Source organism: Cajanus cajan, chromosome 7, assembly GCF_000230855.2.
Source record: "Cajanus cajan strain Asha chromosome 7, NIPB_CcT2T_4, whole genome shotgun sequence".
Taxonomy (NCBI): Eukaryota; Viridiplantae; Streptophyta; class Magnoliopsida; order Fabales; family Fabaceae; genus Cajanus; species Cajanus cajan.
Genome location: NC_138523.1, coordinates 53,980,731 through 54,005,731, shown reverse-complemented (window position 1 = coordinate 54,005,731; position 25,001 = coordinate 53,980,731). Strand labels below are relative to the sequence as shown.

The window sequence follows — 25,001 nt, the reverse complement described above, 5'->3', positions numbered from 1 at the left end:
CATATGAATACCATATGAGAACACATTTAATGTCATAATATTACATTATGACAACACATAACTCAACAAATATATATATATATATAGTATAGTATAGTTGGATCATGACTCCATGATTCCATGATGGTATCCTGGTCTGAAGCTACATATATACACACCCAAAGAGTTAGAGATAGAAGATGAACATCACTATGATATAGTAAACAAATACAGATATCTGGAGTGAATGTTGAAAAGACTCCATTACATGTGTCTTCTCTATTCATACATACTACATTTTCTCTTAATTAATGTCCTTATTTATTTCAAATTCTAATGAATAAGAACAAACAAAGCGGCCCATATTATAATAAAGAATTATATGAACATTAATTGATGAGCTTGAGAAGGTTGGAGATTTATATTTTATAGGATTATATACTGAGGAAGGGGTATATATTTTGTGAGACATTGAGATTTGTCATTTTGCAAAATGATTATTAGATTGATATATATATGTGCACATTATATAATCAGCAATGCTGCTTTGGCAGTCCAATAAATAATTCTGTATCGACTTCAAAAGCGTGGCTACTTGCTGCTTCGGCTTCTGCTCCCCATTGCTGCTTCTGGGATGTCTTTTTTTCCCTCTGCCACTGCCATCCACAAGAAAAGCTTAGTAAAGGTAGTGTCCCTTTCCACGAGTACAGATTCCATATTCCCATTATACACAAAGGGATAAGCGGTTACGTAATGTAACTATTATTTAATTTGTAAGAGGATCATATATGCCACTCTTATATTATTTTTATCTCACACCATTTTGCAATTCCACTAATAATCATTGAAAGAGAAAATACATGTGTTGAAGGAACGAGAATCCCACAAAATCTCTAAAAAAGAGTGAATAGTAGAAGCAAATCGTATGGACTAGATGATCACGAGAATCAGAGGCAGTTGTTTGTTTCTTTTGTAAGAAATCTGGCTAATAAAAGAAAGAAATGTGTGAAAAGAAAAATGGGACAAGTTTGATTAGTCAGGTTATTTTGAGATAATGTTTAGGTTGAATATTACCATAATAAATAATAATATTGACAATTCTATTGTGATTTGAAACAGAATATTTGGAATATGTTTAGATAAATTAAAGAACATGATGAAGTTTGACTTAATTCCAAAGATACAGCTAAGTAAAGGATTAAATTATAAATGAAGTAATCTCAATTATATAAGGTCAGAATCAAAATCTGAAAAATCAGCCATCAAGGAGGACTTTTATTAGTTTAAAAGTGGAATTGAATAGTCACAGATTAATTCCAATGATACTGTTGTTTTAGGTACTGTCAAAGAAAGGTACCTACTCAAAATATTTGCTATTTTCAAATAATTTTAATATTGTCCACTTTTAAATTTTATTAGGGATTACCTTTCTTAGTTAGAAGCTACAGACAATCAGACATAAAAAAAATGACAATATATATCATTTTTTCAGTTATGGAAACTAGACCAAGCTACACCACTTATCCTAATTCACCCCTTAACTACTTGATCAAGCCATGTGAGGATGAGAATTTGTTCATTGATCAACTGTAACCAGAATATAGCCATATTAATAATTAGCCCTAAATCACTTAACTTTCACTTTACTATTACATATGTGCTCAGCTATCTAGAATATTTAGGTAGAATTTCAATTTTAAGAGTGCTGCTATTTAGAAATGATTTTTGACCTCTACAATTGGTTGTAAGTTGTAACTCCTTTTTGAGAGTTAAAAATAAAAATGCATAACTGTATATATTCTCCCATTATAAGAAAAAGTGTGTCATTATTCTCCTTATATATATATATATTTATTTATTTAAAGAGAGATTGTAATTTTTTTTTATTTAGTGAAAATATTTCTCTAATTTTATCCTTTATTTTTCTTATATCAGTTGAGGATTTTTCATGTAAAAATAGTGTTAATTCCTATTTTTTTCATCTCTAATTTTAGTTGAAAGTTATTATTATACTGAACAATTTTTAACTTTTCAACCTTATTTTAATTGTTTAGTCTAAATCACAATTTCTTTCCAGAAAATAATCCTACCCATGGTCTCTCCTCACTACACAATAGTGGCTAAAGGATCAAGAACATCCAAAAATATTATTCAACTTAGAAATATTTATAATATGGTAAGTTTAATTCTCCCTCCCAACAATTTCTTTTATGTACAAGATTCGAATTCAGCATAATTAGATATGTACCAGTTGAATCAATTACCTGGCTTTTTTTCTTCTAAGAAAGCATCTTAAATCAAACCTACAGTCACATGAATGTTGAAGTTGTCTATCCTAATTATAGTCTGAGGATAGCATTTACCTCCACATTATATGATATTATGATAAAAAAATTATAATTTAGTTGAAATGAAATCACCTGCCTCTTTCTTTATCTCCTTTATTGTCTCTCCTAACTAAAAAAAAATTATTTTAAAATAAAATAGAATGTTATGTTTTCAAATGTGTCATTTTTAAATTAAGGGCAGGAAAGGAGGCAAGTATAGCCAAGACAAATTACCTAAATTAGTAATACTTGTCACATTATTTGACAAGTTTAATATATTATTGTACTAACATAATCAAACTCGTTACATTTTTTTTTTAATAAATTCAATAAATAAAATTTTAACATTAGATTGGATATGATATATATATATATATATATATATATATATATATATAAATTAAATATTTGTAAACTGAGTGATTGATGTGGGAAAGAAATTAAGTTGCTTCCAACTAATATTTTTGTACCAATTTAATATATCTATTTTCTTAGTCGATAAAAAAAAAAAAAGTTACTTCCAACAAAAGCATAGTAGATAAACACCTTTGGCTTTATATAAGGTGAATGTGTCTACAAAATATACAAAACGAGTATTAATCCTAAAATTTTAGAAAATTAACATCATGACACATTTAAAAATTAAATCCAAGATTAGTGCACTCTTTGGAAAATTTTATCCAGCAATTCAAAATATACTAGCTAACTGTTCTAGAATAGACACCCTAATTTCATACGGTAAAAATGCCAATGCCTCAGCAACTAACAAAAAGTCAAAACTTTACCGTTATCAAAATTAAATGGATCTATTTATTTCATATTTTTGTTTGGCAGATAAAAGATAAGTGATATACAACTATATGGGTCAAAAACCAGGGAAAGACCAAGATCTCACCATTGCACTTAATTTTGCATTCTCTTTGACCAAGCTACTCTCCTAAATTCAGTGGGAAAAATGTGTCAGACGTAAGGGATTTCTATACAGTAGTAAGCGTTTCCATGTAAATACATAGCACTGAAGCTAGGTTACCTGGGATTGTAGTTGCTCAATCTGTTCCTTATATAGTTGATCCTGATTAAACAATATCAAAATCTCTCAGTTCTGCCTTTTTTTCTTAACTTATTTAATTAAAAGACAACTAGAGTGCTTAATTTGTGTTATCTCAATTCAGGTTGTTACTTAATTACCTTTCTCTGCCTGATTCTTTGCAAACTTATCTGCAGCTGCTCCTCAATTCCTTTCAGTTCATTATAAGAACAAGAACTCACGTTTTGTTCCAGCAGCTGCCTAAAGACATTCAAATAATTAATGAACCAAAAAACTGTACCAGTGCAGCGCATTTCAGGCAAAAACACAAATGTAAAGTCATTAGGGATTAAATATATTTTTAATTCTTAAATTTTTTTCGATTCTCACTTTTAGTCTGTGAACAAATTTTTTATTTGTTTTAGTCTATAAACTTTTTTTTGATTTTCACTTTTTATTTCTTATTGGTATCAAGATTTTTTATTTATGGAAGAAAATTGTAGAGACCAAAACAAAACCAAAAGAAAATTGTTCATAGACTAAAAGTAAAAATTGACAATAATTCAGAAACTAAAAATATATTTAATCCAGTAAGCAATATATAGATAAAAAAATATGTTAGCTAAAATTCCAAAAAGAAAAAAATAAAGTAACTAACATGGCAGCAGCACTAAAACCTCAGCTACTATTCGGAATAATTGAAATATCAACAACCATGCATGCGCTGGCGCACACACAGTGAGACAGAATTATTTGAGTATGTTGAACTAGAGGTAGGATAATTGAGCTATAATTTTGAAATAAGGAGTGACCTTTTAGAAAGTTCAAGAAGCTCAATGTTCTTTGCCATGCTTGCGCAGTCAAACTTCAGTTGCTGCATGTTTAAGATGACAAAAAGCAAGTAATATATATGACTTGCTATCATAAAAACAATTAGTAAATAATGTGCAGTTAGTTATTGTCAATAATGTTTAGAGGAATATTTAGCAGAGAGTTGTGGCTCTTTGAGATTGTAATTATTTTAGTAATTTAAGAGTAATTTGTCAATCTACATATTGGAAACGAGGACGAAGCTTGAGCAAACAAGCGAGATGTGTCTTTATTGGCTATAGTCTCGTGTCAAAGGGAGCTACACAGCTTGAAAGCTAAAAAGGTGATCATCATTTGGGATGTAGTATTTGATAAGGAGGAAAAGGTGAGGAGAAAATAGATCCAACAACTATTTTGCAGCAGAGTTTAACAGCTGAAAATGAGCAGCCAACCCTAAATACATCAAGTTTCTCATCCTTATCAAGTCTCCAAGTACACCAAGTTCAAGTTCATCATCTCCCTCAACTCCTAGAAAAATAAGGAGTTTGAGTGGTGTTTATGTAAAGTGAAATTATTGTATTGTACAACCAGAAAATTCTGAAAACAATCAAAGATGTTTGGAAGAATGCCTTCCAAGAAGAAAAGGAAAAAATTGAGAAGATAAATGACAAAGAGACTATATATTGGAGTGAAATAAGTGTAGAAATTGAAGCATCATATCCGGATGGTTCAGTTCAAAAAGTCACAACTACTTAGAATCGACTACGATGAGACTTATTGCTCTAATTGCCTACTTGGACACTGTTAGAGTAAACATTGCATTGATCATGGTTGAAAACTATACTAACTTGGTGTGAAGTCAATCTTTTTAAATGGAGAATTAAAATAAGAGGTGTATGTTCAACAATCTCATGGCTTTATGACGAAAGACCAAGAGAAAAAGTCTACATGATGAGGAAAATTATTTATGGATTAAAAGGGTGTATAGGATTGGAATTTCATAAGATTTTTTAATATAAAAAAGTTTTATGTATTTTAAAAAAAAAATTAAGATTTTTTTAAAAGACTTTTAAAAATGTAATGACTTTTGAGATTTTTTTAATTAAGATTTTGTAATGTAGATTTGTATTTTAAGAATTTATAAGATTTGAAAAGATTTTATTAAATTTTAAAGGATAATATAAATTTTCAAAAAAATAATACATTTCTCAAAATAAATGACATAAATGACGATGTTTGAAATTAATAAATTTTTTAATCTTTTAATAAATAATTAATTCTGGTTTCATGTCCTTTTAAATAATAATTCTCTACATATAGTCATTTATGCATTTATATTTTTTCATTCATATTAATGAATTTGAACAATATGTTCAAATTTATAATATTCATTAATTGATAAAATTGTTAAAATATATTTTAGTATATGTTTAAAAATTAGATATATCAATATTAAATTTTATTAAAAATAAACATTTGTTAAATTTTAAAAATTTAACCATATATAATATTTAATAATTAAAAAAAATGTAATGATTCAAAAACAAATACTGATAACTTATATATTACTATTGATAGATAAAAATGTAACAAAAAAATATTGATAGATAAAAGAAAAAGATAAGAGAAAAAATAGAGAGAAAAAGAAAAAGAAGAAGAAGAAATAAATAAGAGAGATGAACAAAAAAGAAAGAGAATATGAGATAAAAAGACATGAGAAGAGATGGGGAGAGAGAGAAGAGAAAGAGAAAAGATGAAATAGAAAATAGAGAGAGATGAGACGAGAGGATGAGTGATCTTGACTTCTTACATTCAAAACTTTCTTTGTATTAAGGTTTTTCATGATGAAAATGTTGTATTTGTTAATCAAGAGAGTTTAGTAGCTGAAAATATGTTGAAGAAGTTTGATATGTTTGGTTGCAAACCTGTTGATATCCTTTTGGTAGTGAATGAAAAATTAAGAGAAAATGGTGAAAGATTGGTGGATGTAAATATGTATTGATGTTTGCCACCCACTTTACTCTTTAAATTCATAAGTAAATTAAGTCATTTACATCATAAAGTTGCTAAAAAGATTCCCAAGGTATGTCGTGGGAACTATGGAGGTATGGTATCATATTTGAAAACACGTCAGGCTATGTATTTTCTCTCGGATGATTTCTTTGTTTCAAAGAAGCAACAAACAAGGGCCCAATCTTCAACTGATGTTGATTATTTAGCAGTTGAATTGGCTATACAAGAGAAAATTTTGTTGAGAAGAATATTGAAACACATTAGTGAGGAACAAACTAATAAATAACTACTCTAATTCCCTTTATTGTATGTCTTAATTAATAAAAGGTATTCAACTATGTATGTCATAATTAAACTAAAAACATTAACATAAAACATTTTTTTAATTAGGATAATATTAACTTTAGTCCTAATTATAAGTAATATAAGACAAATTATTTGTCTAGAAATTTTATTTAAATATTTTTTCTACATAATGTTTTATTAAATCAATTTGTGTTTTGATATTTTTTAATTACTTTTAGTTAACGTTTTAATAGGATTGAGTGATTATATGTTTTTAATCTTTTATTTAATCCTTTTAATAAATTTCACTAGTCTTGTTTTGTGGTTATAAATATATCTCTCGGTCATTAAATAAAAGCATCCATGGAAGACATACTACTATGAAATTTATCTCTCTCTTGAAGAATTATTTTTTATTGCTAAATATATTTTTGAAGCGATATTCTTTGATTTAGAGATCTTTCGCTGATTGATCTACGGGTTGTCATATCTTAGTAAAGAAGTGCATTACAAATTAATATACTTTTGCAATGAGATGTTTTCTCTCTAAGGATAACACTTAACATGCTTCAACTCAATCTTCTCTAAATTATCTTATTTATTTTAGTCTTTGTTAATTTAATTTGTCATTTGTTAATATTCATCTTAATGTAATTTATTTTATTTTCTATTTTAGTGTTCAAACAATCTTAAAGAGAAAAACATGATTCTAAAAAATTAAAATCTTTTTTTATAAAAAAAATATTTATCATGAAAATAAATAATATACTTTAGATGTCGCTTACATGAGGTTGAAGAATTATTTACTAAACTTTGTGTTATTTTGGTAGAAGATGAACACTAGTGGTCATGGGTAAAGATAATAAACTGACTTGGAGAAGTCAATAAATTGTGCAACCATGTGAAAATATGGAAATGATGATAGAGAATAACAATCTAATCAAAGTGATTGGTCATATGGTTTCAATAATGATGAAAAATTGTAAAATTTAAATATTTTATTTTTTAATTTTTTATTAATCTTTTGATTCAAACATTAGTAGCATTTTTTTTAGTGCTTTAACCATGTTTTTTTTTTCACATAAAATGTGTTAGAACTATCAAAGTTGAAATTGACATGGGTAGTGGATAGCGTAATTGCAACGCACCGGTGGCATGACTATGAGATAAGGTTAGTGTTTTTATAATCTTTAGTTGTGTAAGCATGTCTCAGTATAAACAAAAATAATTAATTCAAAATTTTATTTATCAAATTATTTGCTATAGTAATCAAAAATATTTATTTTGAGATATAATTATATTCTTTTCGTTTCTAAAACTTGAAAGAACTTTTTTAAAGTTTTCATCTTTATAACATAAACATTATATTATATGTTTTTCTAGAAGCACAAAAGTTTATATTTTACTTTTGGTTAGTTATATAATTTTGAAACTTCTAAGTACAATGTGTACTAGTATTAGTTAAATCATATTGCATTTATAATTTGATACATTCATTGATATGTAACTAATGGAAGGATGATTGCTAATAGTTCATGGCTTAATGTTTGTAGCATAAGAAAGTTGGACAATGAAATTGAAACCCATATATACTTCATGAGTTTCATCCTTAGAAAGAGGAAAAGATCCACAATTTTTTTGTGAAAAATAAAGAGAATGTTGATAAATCAATTAATATTGTTATTTTTTTATCTTCTCATACATTTTCACTACAATTAAGGTGTGTTCCTGTCAGTCATGACTGACATTCATACTATAGTAGTGACAAATATCACTTCATGAAGTGTGGCATTATTTCTTAGAATTTGTTCCTATCATGATTATTTAAAAATTTCTCATGGGTGTCAATTGTTGACTAGACATGTGAAAGGTCACAAAGAAATCATGCATATCTACTTACAAGAAAAAAGTTGTGTCAACAATACTTAAATTGTTGAGGAGAATAGGATTAAAGTTCATTAATTAATCACAACGATGGATACCCAACTTCATGTGAATGACGATTCCTGGAATGGAATTCAACAGGTAACAATGAAGTTGTTTATTGGTTAAAATATACCAAAATTATTTATTATATGAAAATGTTTTGATTTTTATTCTTATGCAAGGTGTATTTTTTTTTAAAATTACGATAATTACAAGATTAAGGTATATATAAATTTTTATGTTTAGTAAAAACAAATTAAAATACTTCTTAATGAACCTGAGGACAGTAATTGTGAGGGTGAGCATCACATATCACTCTTTGAAAGGTTCACCTAATGAGTGTAGTGGTAGAGTTGTCACTATGAGATATGGACAAATCTATAAATGACACTCATGAAACAAGATACCATGCAAGATCGTAATGTGCACCACTAATTAAAACTCAAAATGAACACTTATATTATTTGTGTTATATTTCAAAGTATGATTAAAAGTAATATGGCTGAAGACAATCAAGTCTTCTTATTTTTCTTAGTTGAAGTTCATATAAGATTCAAACTTGGAATGTTCCTTATATTAAAAAACTAATATGACATGCTCCATTAAAAATGTTTTTTTTTTAAGATTTCAAAATATATTTTGATATTCTATTTAAATTTTAAATTAGAGGGAGATTGTTGGAGAATTTTATTATAATTTAAAATTTAATTAAATTTTTTTATGTAATTAATTTTTTTGTTACATAATATTTTATTAAATCAGTTTGTGTTTTAATATATTTTAATTATTTTTAACTAACATTTTAATATAATTGAGTAATTATATTTTAAATCTTTTATTTAATCATTTTAACATATTTGATCAAGTCTTATTTTGTGGTTATAAATATATCTCTTGATTTTTATATAGAAACAATCATGGAAGATATACTATTGTAAAAATTTTATCTCCCTCTTAGAGAATTATTTCTTATTATCAAATATATTTTTGATCAGTAGTATTATTTAGTTTGAAAATCCTTTGTTGTACATAATCAATCTAATGGATTGTCGTATCTTTTGAGAGAAATACATTACAAATTAATCTACCAATATAGTGGGACATTTTTCCTCTAAGAATAAAGCCTAGCATACTTAAATCCAATTTTCTCTAAACTTTTATCTTACTTATCCTTTGTTAATTTAATTTGTCATTTGTTGATGCTCATCTTTATGTAATTTATTGATAAATAATATATCTTTTATTTCACATTTTTCATGTTCTAACATCATCAAGACCAAGAAAAGTATTACCTTTGTTCTTATATATAGTACCCAATTACCTAATTCGCAAAGATTAAGAAAAATATTTAATTTAGTTAATAATAATAAATTTATCTTATTTATATATATATATTTTTTAAAACTACTCTTATACTACTCATCTTTTTTAATTAATACTCATTTATCCTCCTAACCAATTAAAGCGCATGCTTTATAATATTTCTATATCATAATTAATATCACCTTACTCCTGACTAATTAGAGTGCATATTTTTTTAAAAAAATTATAATTTATTTATTTTACTAAATTAAGAGAATACATTTTAAATAGAGATATTTTAGTCTAAAAATAATTAATATATGATACAATTTGAATTTAGTCTTATATAAAAGAATAAATAATTATTTTAAGTTGAATCTTGTAAATAGAACCAAAGATAGTAATTAATATAGTTACTTTTAACTAATTCCACCATAAATTCAAGTTTTATTTTGAATATACTATTTATTTTAAATGATTGTTATATTTCATGTTAGTTATAAGTAAATATATAGAAAATAGTTAATAATGAATGAAAGACGTGAAAGAAATTTAATCATAATCAACTTTATTGTTGCTTATAATTACGACGAAAGAAAAATCTCATTTATTGTTTATAATTAAGAATAAAGGTAGTATTAACCAATATCATAAGCTATTAGTTAAAAAAATCAAAAGTGAAAAGTTTTTCATATGAAAGTTGAATTTTCAATATAGATAACTATAATTTAGAAACTTTATATATACTTATTGATTTTTTAACCAGATAATCTAAATACATAATGCGGTATACAAGTCCATATGTACTTTTCCAATTTATACAAGATGGGTATAAATAACACCTAGGAATCACCTCTATAATTCATTAGGGTTAGATTTCTACAAGATTCATGATAAATAAATAAATAATGGGAAAATTTTCGTTTTTACAGATGAAACCTGTTGGAAAACACAAAGAGGGTAAAAATCACTAGAGAAATCTTTATCAATGATTTGCCAAACAAACACATAAATGAATTTAACGTTATAACCAATCTAAAACCGTAAAGTTTTATATGTTTGTGAGTCACTCACTTATATGTTGTTTAATTTTTCTGTTTTATAAAAAAAAAATATTCATTTTTATTTAATATAAGACTTCTTATTCACATTTTCACTTTATTAATCATATAAATATGAGAAAATTTTAATAGATATTTGTCTATTAGAAGAAAACTATAAATAAATAAAAAACAAAGATAACTAAATTAAACTGTCTAATACATGTAAGGCTTTTTCATATTTTATTTTTGCAATACAAGTAATAAGGATTTTTTATACTTTATTTTATAAATTTTTTAAACATATAGAAATAGATGTTCTCCATCAAAATTTATTTTCACTGCTAATAAAGATACCTTTTAAAAATAAGAAATATGGAGAAACATATTTGATTAGTCAAACAAAACATTAAAATTATACAATATTGATAATTCCTTCCATAATTGTAACGTGTTCTAAATTTGTAAGATGAGAGTAAAACCTGGATATAATCCTCTCCAAACTTATTGGCTGGAACACCTTTCGTACATTCATGGTATCGCTCCAAAATCTTAGTCATGCTGAAACATTTAAAACAAATTGCTGTTAAAATTAAGAATTTGATTAAAAATTTAAAATACGAATTAATATTTATAAATATTTTTTACAGAATTTAGTTGTAAATTATCTAATATAGTGAAATTATTAATTTTTGTAATAATTGTTTTAAAATTCATGTTAAGAATAAATTCTGGCTGTTAGTGTGTAGAAATATTTACAGTCTCAGATCAAAACTAAACTCTAAATTCATTATAGAACTATGAAAAAATAACTTTTTGTAAAACTCAGTCAGCGAGCAGTCAACATATGTACTCAATGACTAAGCTGTAAAGTATAATAACTAGATATCTAATTAAGGTTGTCTATATTTTGTTTTCTGTTTTTTTTTTTCAATTGATAAGTTCTACTAATAATTATAAAATTGTCTCATTAATTACCTTATACCTTTTTTAAAAAAAATCTGAAGAAAAAGATAAAAATTAACAAAGTGACATTTTATAATTATTAGTCAAAATATATCCACTGAAAGTGAAAATAAAAGCAAATCAAACACACCCTAGTAAATAATGGCTCTTGAACTTTTTTTCGCACTTTAATTGGGTTTAACGTGCAGTTTACGAAAGAATTTCTCTTAATTTAAAATTTAAACTATGCAGAAGTATAATACAAATATCATTTTCTTTTCTCAGCTAAATTAGATTAAACATATGTATCTTCCATGTATATTAGAAAAAAAGAAATATATTTTTAATCAGTGTACACATTCTGTTATATAAGTAACGAAGAGTATGTTTGACAAGTCAATCTAATTTTGACAAATTTATATGGTTATTTAATTAAAAAAATTGTTTGGTGCACAAACTTATTTATAGAAGCTACTTCAAATACCTTTTAACTTATATATGTCTATAAAAAAAATCAACCAATCAAAAATTATCATTAGTAAGGTTTTCAAAGTAATTATTATAAAAAAAATTAATAAGTTTGACTATGTATGACAATTTGTTAGGGAAAAAAGTTATCCAATAACACTATAAAATAGTTTTACATATTTTGTATAATAACTTATTTACTTTAACAATAATTACCTTAAAAGACTTACTATTAGAGATTCTTGATTGATAGATTATGTAAGAGTCTGTTTAGATATAAGTTTAAAATATTTTTATTTTTATTTTTTTTACTAAAAATAAAAAAGTATTTTTTAATAAAAAAAATCTCAAAAGTACTTTTAAACTTATATTCAAATAAGTTCTAAAACTATTTTGTATGGCCATTAATCCCAATTTGTAATAAGATAATTAATAATGTAAACAAATTTTACATTTTCGATATAAACTATTTACTCATGTATAAGAGTATTCTTTATACTCTCTTTAATACTTTTTTTACAAATAAAATTTTTTTAGAAAAATAATTATGAAATTTAAGAAGAACTTAACTCTCCATAAAAATTTAAGTTTACAATTTTTTTAAAAAATTTTAAAATTATTTTATACCTTATTATATAAATTCAAATTAATATATAAAATACTTTTATGATTAACCATCAATTTGAATTAATAAAATAAAATATTAAATAATTTTTAATTTTTTTAAAAATTTACAGACTTAATTTATACATAAAAACTTTAAATTTAACAATTAAATCGATAAAATTTGATGTAAAATATAAATTATTAAGTAAAATAAATTTAAATAAACTTATTTTTAAAATAATTAAATTCCTCCTCATATATATATATATATATATATATATATATATATATATATATATATATATATATATATATATATATATATATATATATATATAAAGAAAGCATATCCCCTTCCCCTACTTCCCAATTCTGCATAATGAAAAACATGACGAAGGCAATAATTTATCCACGCACCTCCTCCACTCTACAGTGCATGTACTGAATTAATTAACTTCTTGAGACATTTTAAAAGAAAAACCAAAATGTAGCCACAATGATTAAGGTGTATACCATTCAAGACACAAGAAATGCATAAACACAACTTTTCTAACACAGCATTTTGGATGCATTGAACTTATTCAACATAATTGTGTGCATCAATTCAAATGTAACAAATTATAAAGAGACCTTCTTTCTCACGTAAGCATCCACCAGGATTAGAGATCCCAAATTCTTCTAAACACTTAGTAATCGTACTCAATTCAAGGACATGATCACCATGCTTCATCAAATGGACAGCATAGCAGCCAGATGGAGAATCTAATTCGCAAATAATGTTATTATTGGAACCACTAACGTGATAAGATTTATGTGGCGTTAACTATTGGGAAAAACCCAAGTCTCGCCTATCCTAGATCATTAAAAAGGGTCACCCACCATTTATCTACGTACCAAGCCTAATAGTGTTGGACGTGAGGGGGTGTATTGGGAAAAATCCAAGTCTCACATCGACTAGAGATTAGGCAATTGAATAGTATATAAGTGGAAAACAACCCTCACCTTACAAGCCGGTTTTGTAGGGTTGAGTTAGGCTTAATCCACTATTATAACATGGTATTAGAGCCATTTAGATCCACTTTAAAAATGGGCCACCTACCATTGATGCATGCCTCGTAGGCATGAGGGGGTGTATTGGAAAAAACCCAAGTCCCGCCTATCCTAGATCATTAAAAAGGGTCACCCACCATTTATCCACGTACGTACCAAGCCCAATAGTGTTGGACGTGAGGGGGTGTATTGGGAAAAACCCAAGTCCCACATCGACTAGAGATTAGGCAATTGAATAGTATATAAGTGAAAAACAACTCTCACCTTACAAGCTGGTTTTGTAGGGTTGAGTTAGGCTTAATCCACTATTCTAACATTAACCACCAGGCACCGCCGTGGCAGCAACCTGCGTCCACCGTAGTTTTCTCTATGATTAATTCGCTCATGGATATATCCCTCAGAGATTCAACTCCCTCGCATGCCACCTTCTCCGTGATCAACGATGGAGCATGTTCCCACCTTGGCCAAAATCTCCACTAGCAACTCCTTTGGAATGCTTTTTATTGTTCGTTGTTTCTTATCGCTTTCTTTCTGCACTCTCAAATGACCCATTCATAAACTTTGAAACGCCCCGTTCGACGTGGCCTTTACGGTGCTGGCCATTCGTTGCCATTGTGCTTTTTTCTGAGAAGAGCGTGATGTGCCCGTGAGGTGTTCAACAAAAGGCCATTCTCGACCTCTCCTTCTCTGTCCAGTTAAGGTCCACAAACGAGACTTCCTATCCCTCTCCTACAATTACCTCATCATCTTTATTAGCTACCACGGCCGCTAGCTCGCCTTCAACCTCGCTGGTGCTACCCGGTAAATAAACTCTTCTCCCCCTCTACTTCTTCTCCATAGGGCTTCAAAAAGGGGAAATGGGTGGTGCCCAAGGAGATTTTGGAGGACACCATAGAAAGATTTTGAATAATTCTTCGTCTTTCTTCTTCACTAATGTGGCGGAGAATCAGGAGATATCAGTGCTGTGGAAAATTTTTTAAAAATGGGGGACGGTAGTAGACACGTGTTTATCCCGAAAAAATGTGAGAAGCAAGGACGGAGGTTTGGGTTCGTACGATTTTCTAGTGTCTGTGATGTGGAGGGTTTGGAAAGGAGTCTTAACTCTATTGTTATTGGAGCACGAAGGCTAAAGGTCAACCTCACTCGTCACTCTCGGACGATGAGGAGCATAGGTCATGTTGCCACTCGGGTGCAAGTTAATAGGCAATGTGTGCCTGGGAGGGCAATGCTTATTCATGGAGCATCGTATGCAGATAAATTGAAAGGAACGACGAGGTTTAGCACTACGAAGTCGAAGGGAAATATGGAGGTACCGGATACGGGGGTTAAACAGTGGGTGCGAAAAAGGAACCTTGGGGTCATCTTCATTTCAAGGTTGATGGTCAGGTAATTGAGGAATGTCAGCGATCTTTGGTGGGTCGGCGTCATCGTCATCTCCAGTTGACTACGATTCGTCAAGATTTACTATAAGAGGGTCTCCTGGATATCAAGGTGACAACGATGGGTGATGATATGGTACTAGTGGAATCAGATGCTGGTGTAAATCTTGAGGATACGGTGTCACTGAATAAAAAGCTTTGGGAGAGGTGGTTTTCTGAGTTAGTTGAGTGGCATCCGAGGATGGTCTGTGTACGATGTGAGACATGGGTATGTTGTTATGACATCCCCCTTCACGCATGGTCAGGTGAATTTTTTATTAAAATGGTTTCTTCGATGGGGGATTTCGTCCAAGTTGATGATGTTACACGGGAAAGAAGGCGTCTCGATTATGCCCGAATTCAAATGAGTACAACGTATAAGGTGATGATCAATGAGGAAACACGGGTGTTGGTGAATGACTTATGCTTTTCGGTGCGTATCGTGGAGGAACATGGAGGACAATTTATGACAAAAGAATGGGCTAGCGATGATAGCACCTCAGAGGATGTCTCGTTGATCAATCACTTGATTTGGAGGATTTGGAAAATTATTCCTCTAATGAGGACAGAGGGGTGGAGGAGGGGCAACTGGAGACAATGAATAAAGAACGAAGTAGTGGTGAGGCCTCATCGAGGACTGGCAATGACGATAGTGGTGGGAATTGCGTTGAGGGGGTAGAGAAAACAGTGGAATAGATGGTGGAAGGGGCAACAGAATCTGCTATGGTGGTTGCTAAAATTACAGATTTGGTAATGGAAGGTTTTTAAGCAATTGATGGGGCTGTTAACGAAATCTCTAAGAATATTCAAAATTGGGCAGAGGGGAATATGCATAATGATATGGTGAGCCCTATGAGGGAGGTAGGCGATGATCACTATGTGACATTGGATGATGGTGGTGGTTTGATTAGCAATGGGAGTAGGGCAAGTAGTAAAAAGAAAGGAGTGTTTAGTAAAGGGGGTGGTGTGGAGGGTGATGAGGGAGGGGTGCGAATAGAGGTGGAAATGGAGGTTTTAAATGTGGTGACTATTGATGGTGTTGATCCAGATCCTCCCAAAGATGTGACTAAAGGGGGGGTGTGAATTCTAAAACAATAGAGGGCCTGAATTGGGATGGGTGTGCATGGCTAGATGAGGAATTGAGGCTAGTATCCCAGAAGGACCTTCTTGGGTTTAACAAAATACTTTGGCTAGATAAAGTGGAGAGGTGTATTGAGCCTAGGGAGGGGGTGGTGTCAATAGACTCCCTTCAAGCCAAAAGTGATGAGCCTATTGTCAGAAATAATATGAGAAGTGTACTAAAAAAAGCCAGAAAGAAAAAGCAGAACAAAGGAGTTTCCCAAGATTCGGTGTCAATGTTGGAAGATTTTGTGTCTGCAGCGACTGTTGTAGATGGTGGGACCTCAACGGTAGTCTCGTCGATTGAGACTAAAGGTGTTAATTCAGGTGCAGAGTTAGAACGGTGTTGTGATGAAGCCATGGTTGATCGTATTCTCTCTATCTACAAAGAGTGTTGGAATGGAGGTGCATGGGAATGAAGACGAGGTGTAACACAAACTTATTTCCTTATAGTGGAGGGATCGTATGGTGGCGATTGATAATAAGGGTTCCTCAGATATGCAATGAGAATTGGTACATTCAATTGTCGTGGACTAAGGGGTGATGTGAAAAGGCGTCGTATATCTGAGCTTATTCAATCTGAGGAGCTAGATTTTATTGCGATACAGGAGTCTAAATTGGAGAGGTGTGATCGTGCTTTTTGTGCTCACTTATGGGGATCTACAGAGTTTAAGTGGTTTGCTTCTCCTTCTCAAGGTAGGAGTGGCGGTCTACTTTCTATTTGGAACTCCAACCGAGGTAAATTGGTGTTTACATTTTCTAGTTTTGGTTTCCATGGTGTTTGCTTGAGATGGGGTGTGAATGCGAATAGGTGTGTGGTGGTGAATGTCTATTCTCCTTGTCAGTTGGTGGATAAGCGGCGGTTGTGGGAAGAGATAATCATGTCTAAGCGTGGTTTTGGGAGTTGTTTATGGTGTATAGTTGGGGATTTCAACACGGTGAGAAGACAAGATGAGAGAAAAAGGGTGATTGGTGAATACGGTGCACGGGATATGGAAGAATTCAATTTGTTTATAAGAGATATGGAGTTGATTGATATACCACTAGTTGGGAAGCGATTTACTTGGTTTAAAAGTGATGATTCTATGATGAGTAGGTTGGATAGGGTGTTGGTCTCAGAAAGTTGGAGTGCTCAATGGGGCGTAGGATATGTGGAGGTGATCCCACGTGATGTATCTGATCATTGTCCATTGATTTTGAACCACAAGGTACTAAACTGGGGTCCTAAACCGTTTCGCTTTAATAATTATTGGCTTTCACATAGTGGTATTGAGGGTGTGGTGGGGTCTGCATGGGAGAAACAGGTCCAAGGTACATGGGTCGCACAGAGATTAAGAGGAAAGCTCTTGAATGTTAAAAATGCTCTAAAGAAGTGGAACGTCAACGTGTTTGGTAATGTGGATACCAAGATAAAAAGTTTGACCAAGGAATTAAAGGAGATGGATGCAAAGAATGAGGATTACTTTCTTGCAGAATCAAAAAGGAGTAGGCAAAAGTAGCTAGTGGATGGTATTTAGTGTGCTTGGAGGAACAAACTAAGCTTGTTAGCTCAAAAGGCGCGAGTTTGTTGGGGTAAATATGGTGATTTAAATTCCAAATACTTTCATGCTTGTATCAGGGGAATGCAGCAACGTAACCAGATTATTGCTTTGAAGATAAGTGAGCGAATGGTAGAGGAGGTTTATGAGATCAAAGAGGTTGTGAGGTCATATTTTGAGGAGCATTTCAAAGCTAGAAGTTGGCTTAGACCACGATTGTCACTTGTTGGTTTTCCTGTGTTGTCTAATGCGCAAAATGCAAGGTTGGTTGGTGACTTTACTGAGGAGGAGGTGAGTTGTTTGATTAGGGAGAGTGGTGGAGACAAAAGCCCAGGACTTGATGGGTTTAATTTTGCTTTCTTGAAGAGATTTTGGCCTCTTATAAAGGTGGATGTGATGGATTTGCTTGCTGAGTTTCATACTAACTTGAAGGTTCCAAAGGCTCTTTTGTCTTATTTTGTGACTTTGGTCCCCAAGGTTCCCTGCCCTCAAGGTATGACTGATTTTCATCCTATTTCGTTGCTTAGGTGCTTGTATAAAATTATTTCTAAGGTATTGGCAAATAAATTGCGTGGTATTCTTCCATCAATTATCTTAGAGAACCAGTCTGCTTTTATTCCTGGTAGACATATGTTGGATAGTGTTCTAGTTGCGGCCGAGGCTATTGATTATGCTCAGAAATATAAGAAGCCGATTTTTGTTATGAAGATTTATTATGAGAAGGCATATGACTCTGTGGAATGAGATTACTTGTTGTTCATGCTCCGAGGGTGTGGTTTTAATGAGAGATGGGTCCGGCAGATGGAAGGTTGTGTATGTGGGGGTAGTCTATCAGCCCTTGTGAATGGGAGTCCCACGGCGGAAGTAGCTATTGGTAGGGGATTAAAGCAGGGAGATCCATTAGCACCGTCTTTGTTCCTAATTGTTGCAGAAGGTCTCAGATTGTTGATGACTAGGGCTTTAGATATGAATCTATTTACGGGATTACACTTGGGGGGTGAAAGTCTGCCAATTTCTCTTTTGCAATTCGCTGATGATACTTTGATAATTGGAGAAGCTACTATGTAGAATTTGTGGTGCTTAAAGGCCATATTGCGTTGTTTTGAGTTAATTTCAGGTATATATGAAAATTAATTTTCACATGAGTTGCGTTATTGGCATTCACTCAGGGGTAGATTTTATTGATTTGGCGGCTTCTTTTTTACATTGTAAGGTGGGTCAACTATCGTTTAAGCATTTGAGCTTACCTCTTGGTGCAAATCCTAGGAAGTTGTCTACTTGGAGACCAGTGCTTGATGGCTTACGTAAGCGTCTACCCTCTTGGAAGCATAGACATTTGTCCATTGGGGGGAGGGTGACCTTAATTAATTCAGTTTTGAATGCAATGCCCATCCATTTTCTGTCATTTTTTAAAGCACCGAACTCGGTGATTAAGGAAATTGTGGCCATCTAACGTGATTTCTTGTGGAGAGGTGTCAAGGATGGCTCAAAGATTCCTTGGGTAAAATGGGAAACGGTGTGTAAGTCAAAGGATGAAGGTGGACTAGGAATCAAGAATGTCAGATTGTTCAATTAGGCACTACTAGGGAAATGGGTGTGGAGGTGTATGCTCTCTCCAGGTATGATGTGGGCTAAGGTTCTTCATGGTAGGTATGGGCGCATTGAGTCCTTTTCTAAGTGCTCAAATGTGGATAGGAGGGCTTCTTGGTGGTGGAAGGATATAGTGTAGGTGCTACAACAAGGAAATTTTTGGTTGGATGAAAAGATTGAACGTTGTATTGGCGATGGCATTATGACCTGATTTTGGGAGGATAAGTGGATAGGTGGTTTGCGCTTGTCGGATGTCTTTCCTCGTTTGTACTCCTTTGCCTTTGATCCGTTGTCAATGGTGGGGCATAATGGAACTTGGGAGGGATCTAGGTGGGTGTGACAGGTTAATTGGAGAAGAGAACCTTTTGTCCATGAAGTAAGGAGTGTGAATACCTTGTTGGAAATGCTTCAGGGTCTGCAAATTTTCTCTTTTAAGCAAGATCATTGGAGATGGATTTGTGATAAGGATGGTGTATTCTCAGTGAAAAGTGCGTACCTTTGGCTGCAGCGTTCGCTGGGTGGAGAACTTAGATATTCCTTAGATTTTCATCTAGTCATAAAAAGTCTTTGAAAATGCAAGGCTCCGATCAAGTACTTGGTATTCTGTTGGCAGGTGTTCATGAATGCATTCCCGTGCAAATCATTGTTACAAGTACGTGTGTAGAGTTGGATAACAATTTATGTTCTCTTTACTCTCTGTTTGTTGAAGACCCTCTTCATCTCTTTCTAATGTGTCCAATGACTTTTAATACTTGGTTAGTTTTTGCTAATTGGTTGGAGATTGTGGTGGTCACTATGGCTTCATCGGAATGTTATTATCTTTCAGCAAGGTGTCACGGATTGCAAGGAAGTGTTGGACAACATTAAACTACGTTCATGGAAGTGAATTACTAGTTCTGTCCCCGGTTGTTCTTTTAGTTACATTAGTTGGTATTATAACCCGGGTTTGTGTATCTCATAATCTTTGCTTTGATTTTAAATTCTATTGTAACGGGTTAGAGTACCCCTTGTACTCCCAATAATTTAAATCTTTTTGCTTATAAAAATAAAATGTAACAAAACATAAAAGAATAGAACGAAACATATTCTAAGAATTTGACTTGTTAAGTATAACTAATAATCCCTATATTTACGGTCATCTAGCACGTAGGTTGACCACATTTCTACATTATTGATCTAGAATAGAATAACGAGATGGCTTGCTATAATCTGGTCCAAGGTGAAGATAGTGAAATATTACTGCATAAGTTTTAAACCCTAGGATTGGAAAGTTTTCTGTTGTTATTGCCTTCCGAAGCATCCATCGTTGTTCTCATCAACTCCCGTAATTGGACGAGTCAATCAAATTAATCCCGATGGCCTACACTGCACCATGTTATTGAACATAGGAACAAACCTACATATTATCCCCTCCCCCAAAATAAAATGAAGAAATTAACCTATAACTACCCGGCCATATTTTATTAATTCGACACACATCCTATGCATATAAAATTGTTGCTGTAGTCCTCAAACCAATACTATTGACATTTTCAAGAAATGGTGTAATTAAGAAATGTGTACGGAATGCACTAAATAAAACTGTTCGTAAATACTAGGTAAAATCCCTCTTTCCAAGATGGGGAAAAAAGATATATACTGTATTCCCCTCAGCGCTGCTTATTGGAGAACCGCTTACATAAACACATGCCTGCACTGCACTTGAAAATGTCCACATGTTGTTCCGCAAAAGCCAAAAACTTCCACGCCTCACGGTTCGGAAAAAGTAAGAAGGAAGTTTCTTATGGGGGAGAGCCTGAATTTAAGTTGAGTGAAGTTGCTTTAACATTTTAACTTTAAGTGATGATTTTAGTACAAGATCATGTCAATAAATCGTCCTAGAAGATATTGCAAATCACTCTACATAGGTTCTCGCGATCTATATTAACTGTTAAGGGGTAGACTGGCCGGAATGGCATCCAATATTGCAGGGCTTCATCTGACATCTTAAATTAACTAAGCTTTGAGATAATTGATTGACCCAGATACATTGATTTTATATCTAAAAAAACGCCAACCATCGGAACAAACAACAGTATTAGTGCCTAGGTTTTGAACTTCAAATCCAACCAGGCACTCACGTATTCTGGAAGAACATTACCAAATTAGACTTGTTATCACTTGAGAATATTGAAATGACCAAGACCAGAATTCAGAAGACTTGAGAATATTGAAATGAATGACCTAGACCAAAATTCAGAAGGGTACCAAACTTACTAAGGGACTTCCATTTTATTCAGCCAAGGGGGTATGAATATTACCATCTCTTTTTTATGTTTTTTTCTTCTTTTATGGGCTAAAGAAAATTATTGAATTTGAGTACAAGGTACTCAAAACCAGTACAATGAGTAGTCTTTACAAAGAAATAAATTAATTGAATTTATAAGTATTGCCATTTCAGTAGTCATTAGTCACTATTCACAAACAATGTAGAAGAAAACTTATCAAACGAATTAAGCCACACAGACTCGTTTGTTTATTTCTGCAGATTGCACCAAACCTCAAAACGTAAGGTAGAGAAACAAATTAACAAAGACTACCCTTACAACCAGCAAAGCAAGTAAGCAACCATCTGCACTTTTTTTTTTCTTTTCCAAATCAGTATAACAGGTACATATGTATCTCTGAGCAATCATAGCATATCTATTGAAGTACTAATTCTTAAGCAGAACATGAATTTGGAAAAGTGAAGGAAAACGTACTCAGAACTTGAGAACTCATAGAGCCTTCCGTTCTGTGAGAAGACTATCACAGCTACTTGTGCATCACAAAGAACCGATAGCTCGTTAGCTTTCTTTACAAGACCAGTTCGACGCTTTGAAAAGGTCACTTGACGGCTTGTTGCATCCTCAATTTTCTTCATTTGAACCTTTCCCCTCACCATCTCCTACACATAATCAAGAAGAGGTTAAAATTCTATTCAAGCCCTAGATGGAACAAAATAGAGTAAGAAGAACTAATAAACGAGATAGTACCAAAAAAAAAGAAGGTTAAGGGAGAAAATATTACCAAAAATTAGAAACAGACGTCTTCAAGAAACGCTTCACTCTAATTTGTATTCTTTCTAAAGCAGGAAAGTATAAGATTTTTAACAAACAGTTAAAACCCACAATCTAAAACTTCAAAGGATTCAGTGTTATCAGAATTAATTGATCCGCGAGCTCGAAAATGGATCTTACAGAAAAATAATTGGTTTAGCTTATTGTATACAACATGAACCAAATTAAATTATTAATGTGGTGGAAAATTTAATTTGACCACTCAGAATGACAAATCCTTTGTGTGCAGAGAGACAAAGAGTTCGTGGAGCTTTCAGCATAGGTCAAGGAACATGGAGAAAAGCAAAACTCACAAAAAAATTTTGAGGTTAAAGTAAAAGAAGTGAAGAGAAAGTGTAGGTATAGTGGTATAAAGAAGTGGCTAATATTCGTGAAACCCTAGCTAGAAGAACCGCACTTCCAGCAAAGTCGCATTTATTGTAGCTGTTTCTGAGACCACAGAAGAGGGTATTCCCTTATTCTGTTCATTTTTGTCATCCTTCCAGAGATTCCATATCCCAACAGTTAACCTGAAACCGATCAGAAAAAGAAATGGGGAACCATTTTTCCAATTCTAATGCTTCTTATCTCCTAATTTGTCTGTCTTGTTACGGCAAAATTCCAATAACTATTTAATGCAGAAAGTTTTTCTAAAAAATTAACTTCCCCTACCTATTTGAATAAAAGTTCTGAAGAATAATGATAATTTAAATATTTCACTATTAAAAAAAATTAAACATAACTTAATGTGATGTATGTAATAAAAATTAATTATTATTTTTTTACAAATAAAATTAATTATTAATTAAATAATTGTAAGTTTGTCGTCAAAATTTATTTGGGCACTAGTGTGAACAGTCATCGCGGAAGATTTCAAATTTTCAGATTATGTGTTGCCAAAATAACTTGACAAATTGATTAATTGACCATTTTACGTATCAAACCAGCAAAAACAAAGAACGTGTAGTAAAGAAGCAACTAAACGTACATAAACTAGTTGGGAATAAAGATGACCAACAGAATACTTTGACTAATGAAAAAATAAATAATGGAGTTTGAAGGGAAACTAAACCAACGATTCGGATTGACAAAAGGTACGAAAGGTATAAATATAACACAGAAGACTAAATTAAATGACATAGCAAGTTCTCTGTAAAAAATGACATAGCAAGCAATATATAATTAAAAGAAATTTTATAGCACCTTTAAAATTCAAGGGTTTTTGGATATGTAAAAAAAAAAATTAAAGATTTTCTGTTTTGGTGTGTCAAAACTTATTCAACTATTACCTTAAAAAAACAGTTGTATCAAAATTTAGATTTGACGGACTGCTAGAAAGTGCAATGCAAGTGAGTAAGAAACTTTGAACTATGCTAAAGAAAACTTGAAGTCAAGAAGCCAAAGAAATCACAGAAAGAATGAACCATAAAATTTTTGAAAATAATCTGTTTTAAAATCTAAAAGGAAATTACAAGGAAATTGAAGGGATGGCAGAATTTGAATGGAACCTCATTCTTTGTTCTTTTGGAGGATTTAATTATCAGTTTTTTCTTTTTATTTTCTATTTTGTTCTACCTCCGAAAAATGGTGGACTTGGAAATAATTTTCTTTTCAAACCTTGAAAAAACTCATCGAGCATTTAACAAAAGATGTTGTAGTAAGTGTGAATGAGAGTTTTATGTATGATGTGATGTTAAACTCTATTATATGTATGATTTACTATTACACACCCATGGAGTGCTCTTAACAATGGAATTGGTAAGATTATATTATGTCAAAAGTCTTTTTCAAGTATGGAAGATGTATTATGTTGATGAGACAGATAATTTAAGATTTTGAATTATGATGTCAAATTTATTTATGCATGTTTAATGTTTAGGGTTTAGGATTTAGGATTTAGGGTTTAACCTGGACAACAAGTGAATATAGTATCTCAACATTAAATGTAAATGATATACAACATTTCAAAAATTTATTTCATATACAATCCGCCTGAATGTTCGTTTGACGTAAACCCCAATTTGGATTCTTTCCATTTGTGCGGGAATAATACAATGACTGGTTGCGGATGTTTTTATTGCTATGTATGCCCTCAGTTTGGAGGAGTGAAAATAAAGCAATATGGCATCTATGTCTTTTTGGTCTTCCTTTCTTGGAATTGACCATTTCTCTGCACTTCTATTATTGATGCCATTTTTATCAACTCTCCTGTTTCCCCACCTATACTGTCTTTAATTTATGTTCGATTTCGTCAAAAGAGCAATATTATTCCTACTTCACATCTTTTTTTTTTTTACGACCTATGATTGTAAAAAAAAAAAAAAAATGACAACAGCTATTTATTAGTTACATATGAATTCTTACATTTTTATATTCAATTATTTAATTTTTAAAATAAAGTAGTTTAAAGTATTTATTCTATCATATGTTACATTCTCTATGATTTCAACATAAAAATGCTAAGTTTTATATTCATAAAGG

The 25,001-nt window shown here is 31.3% G+C and overlaps 1 protein-coding gene across 1 annotated transcript; it reads right to left on the bottom strand.

Annotated features, from left to right (window-relative positions):
• Nucleotides 1–130: 130 nt before the first annotated feature.
• Nucleotides 131–24,923, bottom strand: LOC109812762 (MADS-box protein AGL42). The gene is made up of 8 exons (XM_029270635.2): nt 22,492–24,923; nt 22,185–22,369; nt 11,192–11,270; nt 4,146–4,207; nt 3,495–3,594; nt 3,337–3,378; nt 3,202–3,243; nt 131–635 (listed from the first exon to the last, which is right to left on the bottom strand). Exons 2-8 carry the CDS (start codon nt 22,364–22,366, stop codon nt 513–515), a joined length of 630 nt encoding a protein of 209 aa, XP_029126468.1. The 5' UTR covers nt 22,367–22,369; nt 22,492–24,923; the 3' UTR covers nt 131–512.
• Between the last annotated feature and the right edge of the window lie 78 nt (nt 24,924–25,001).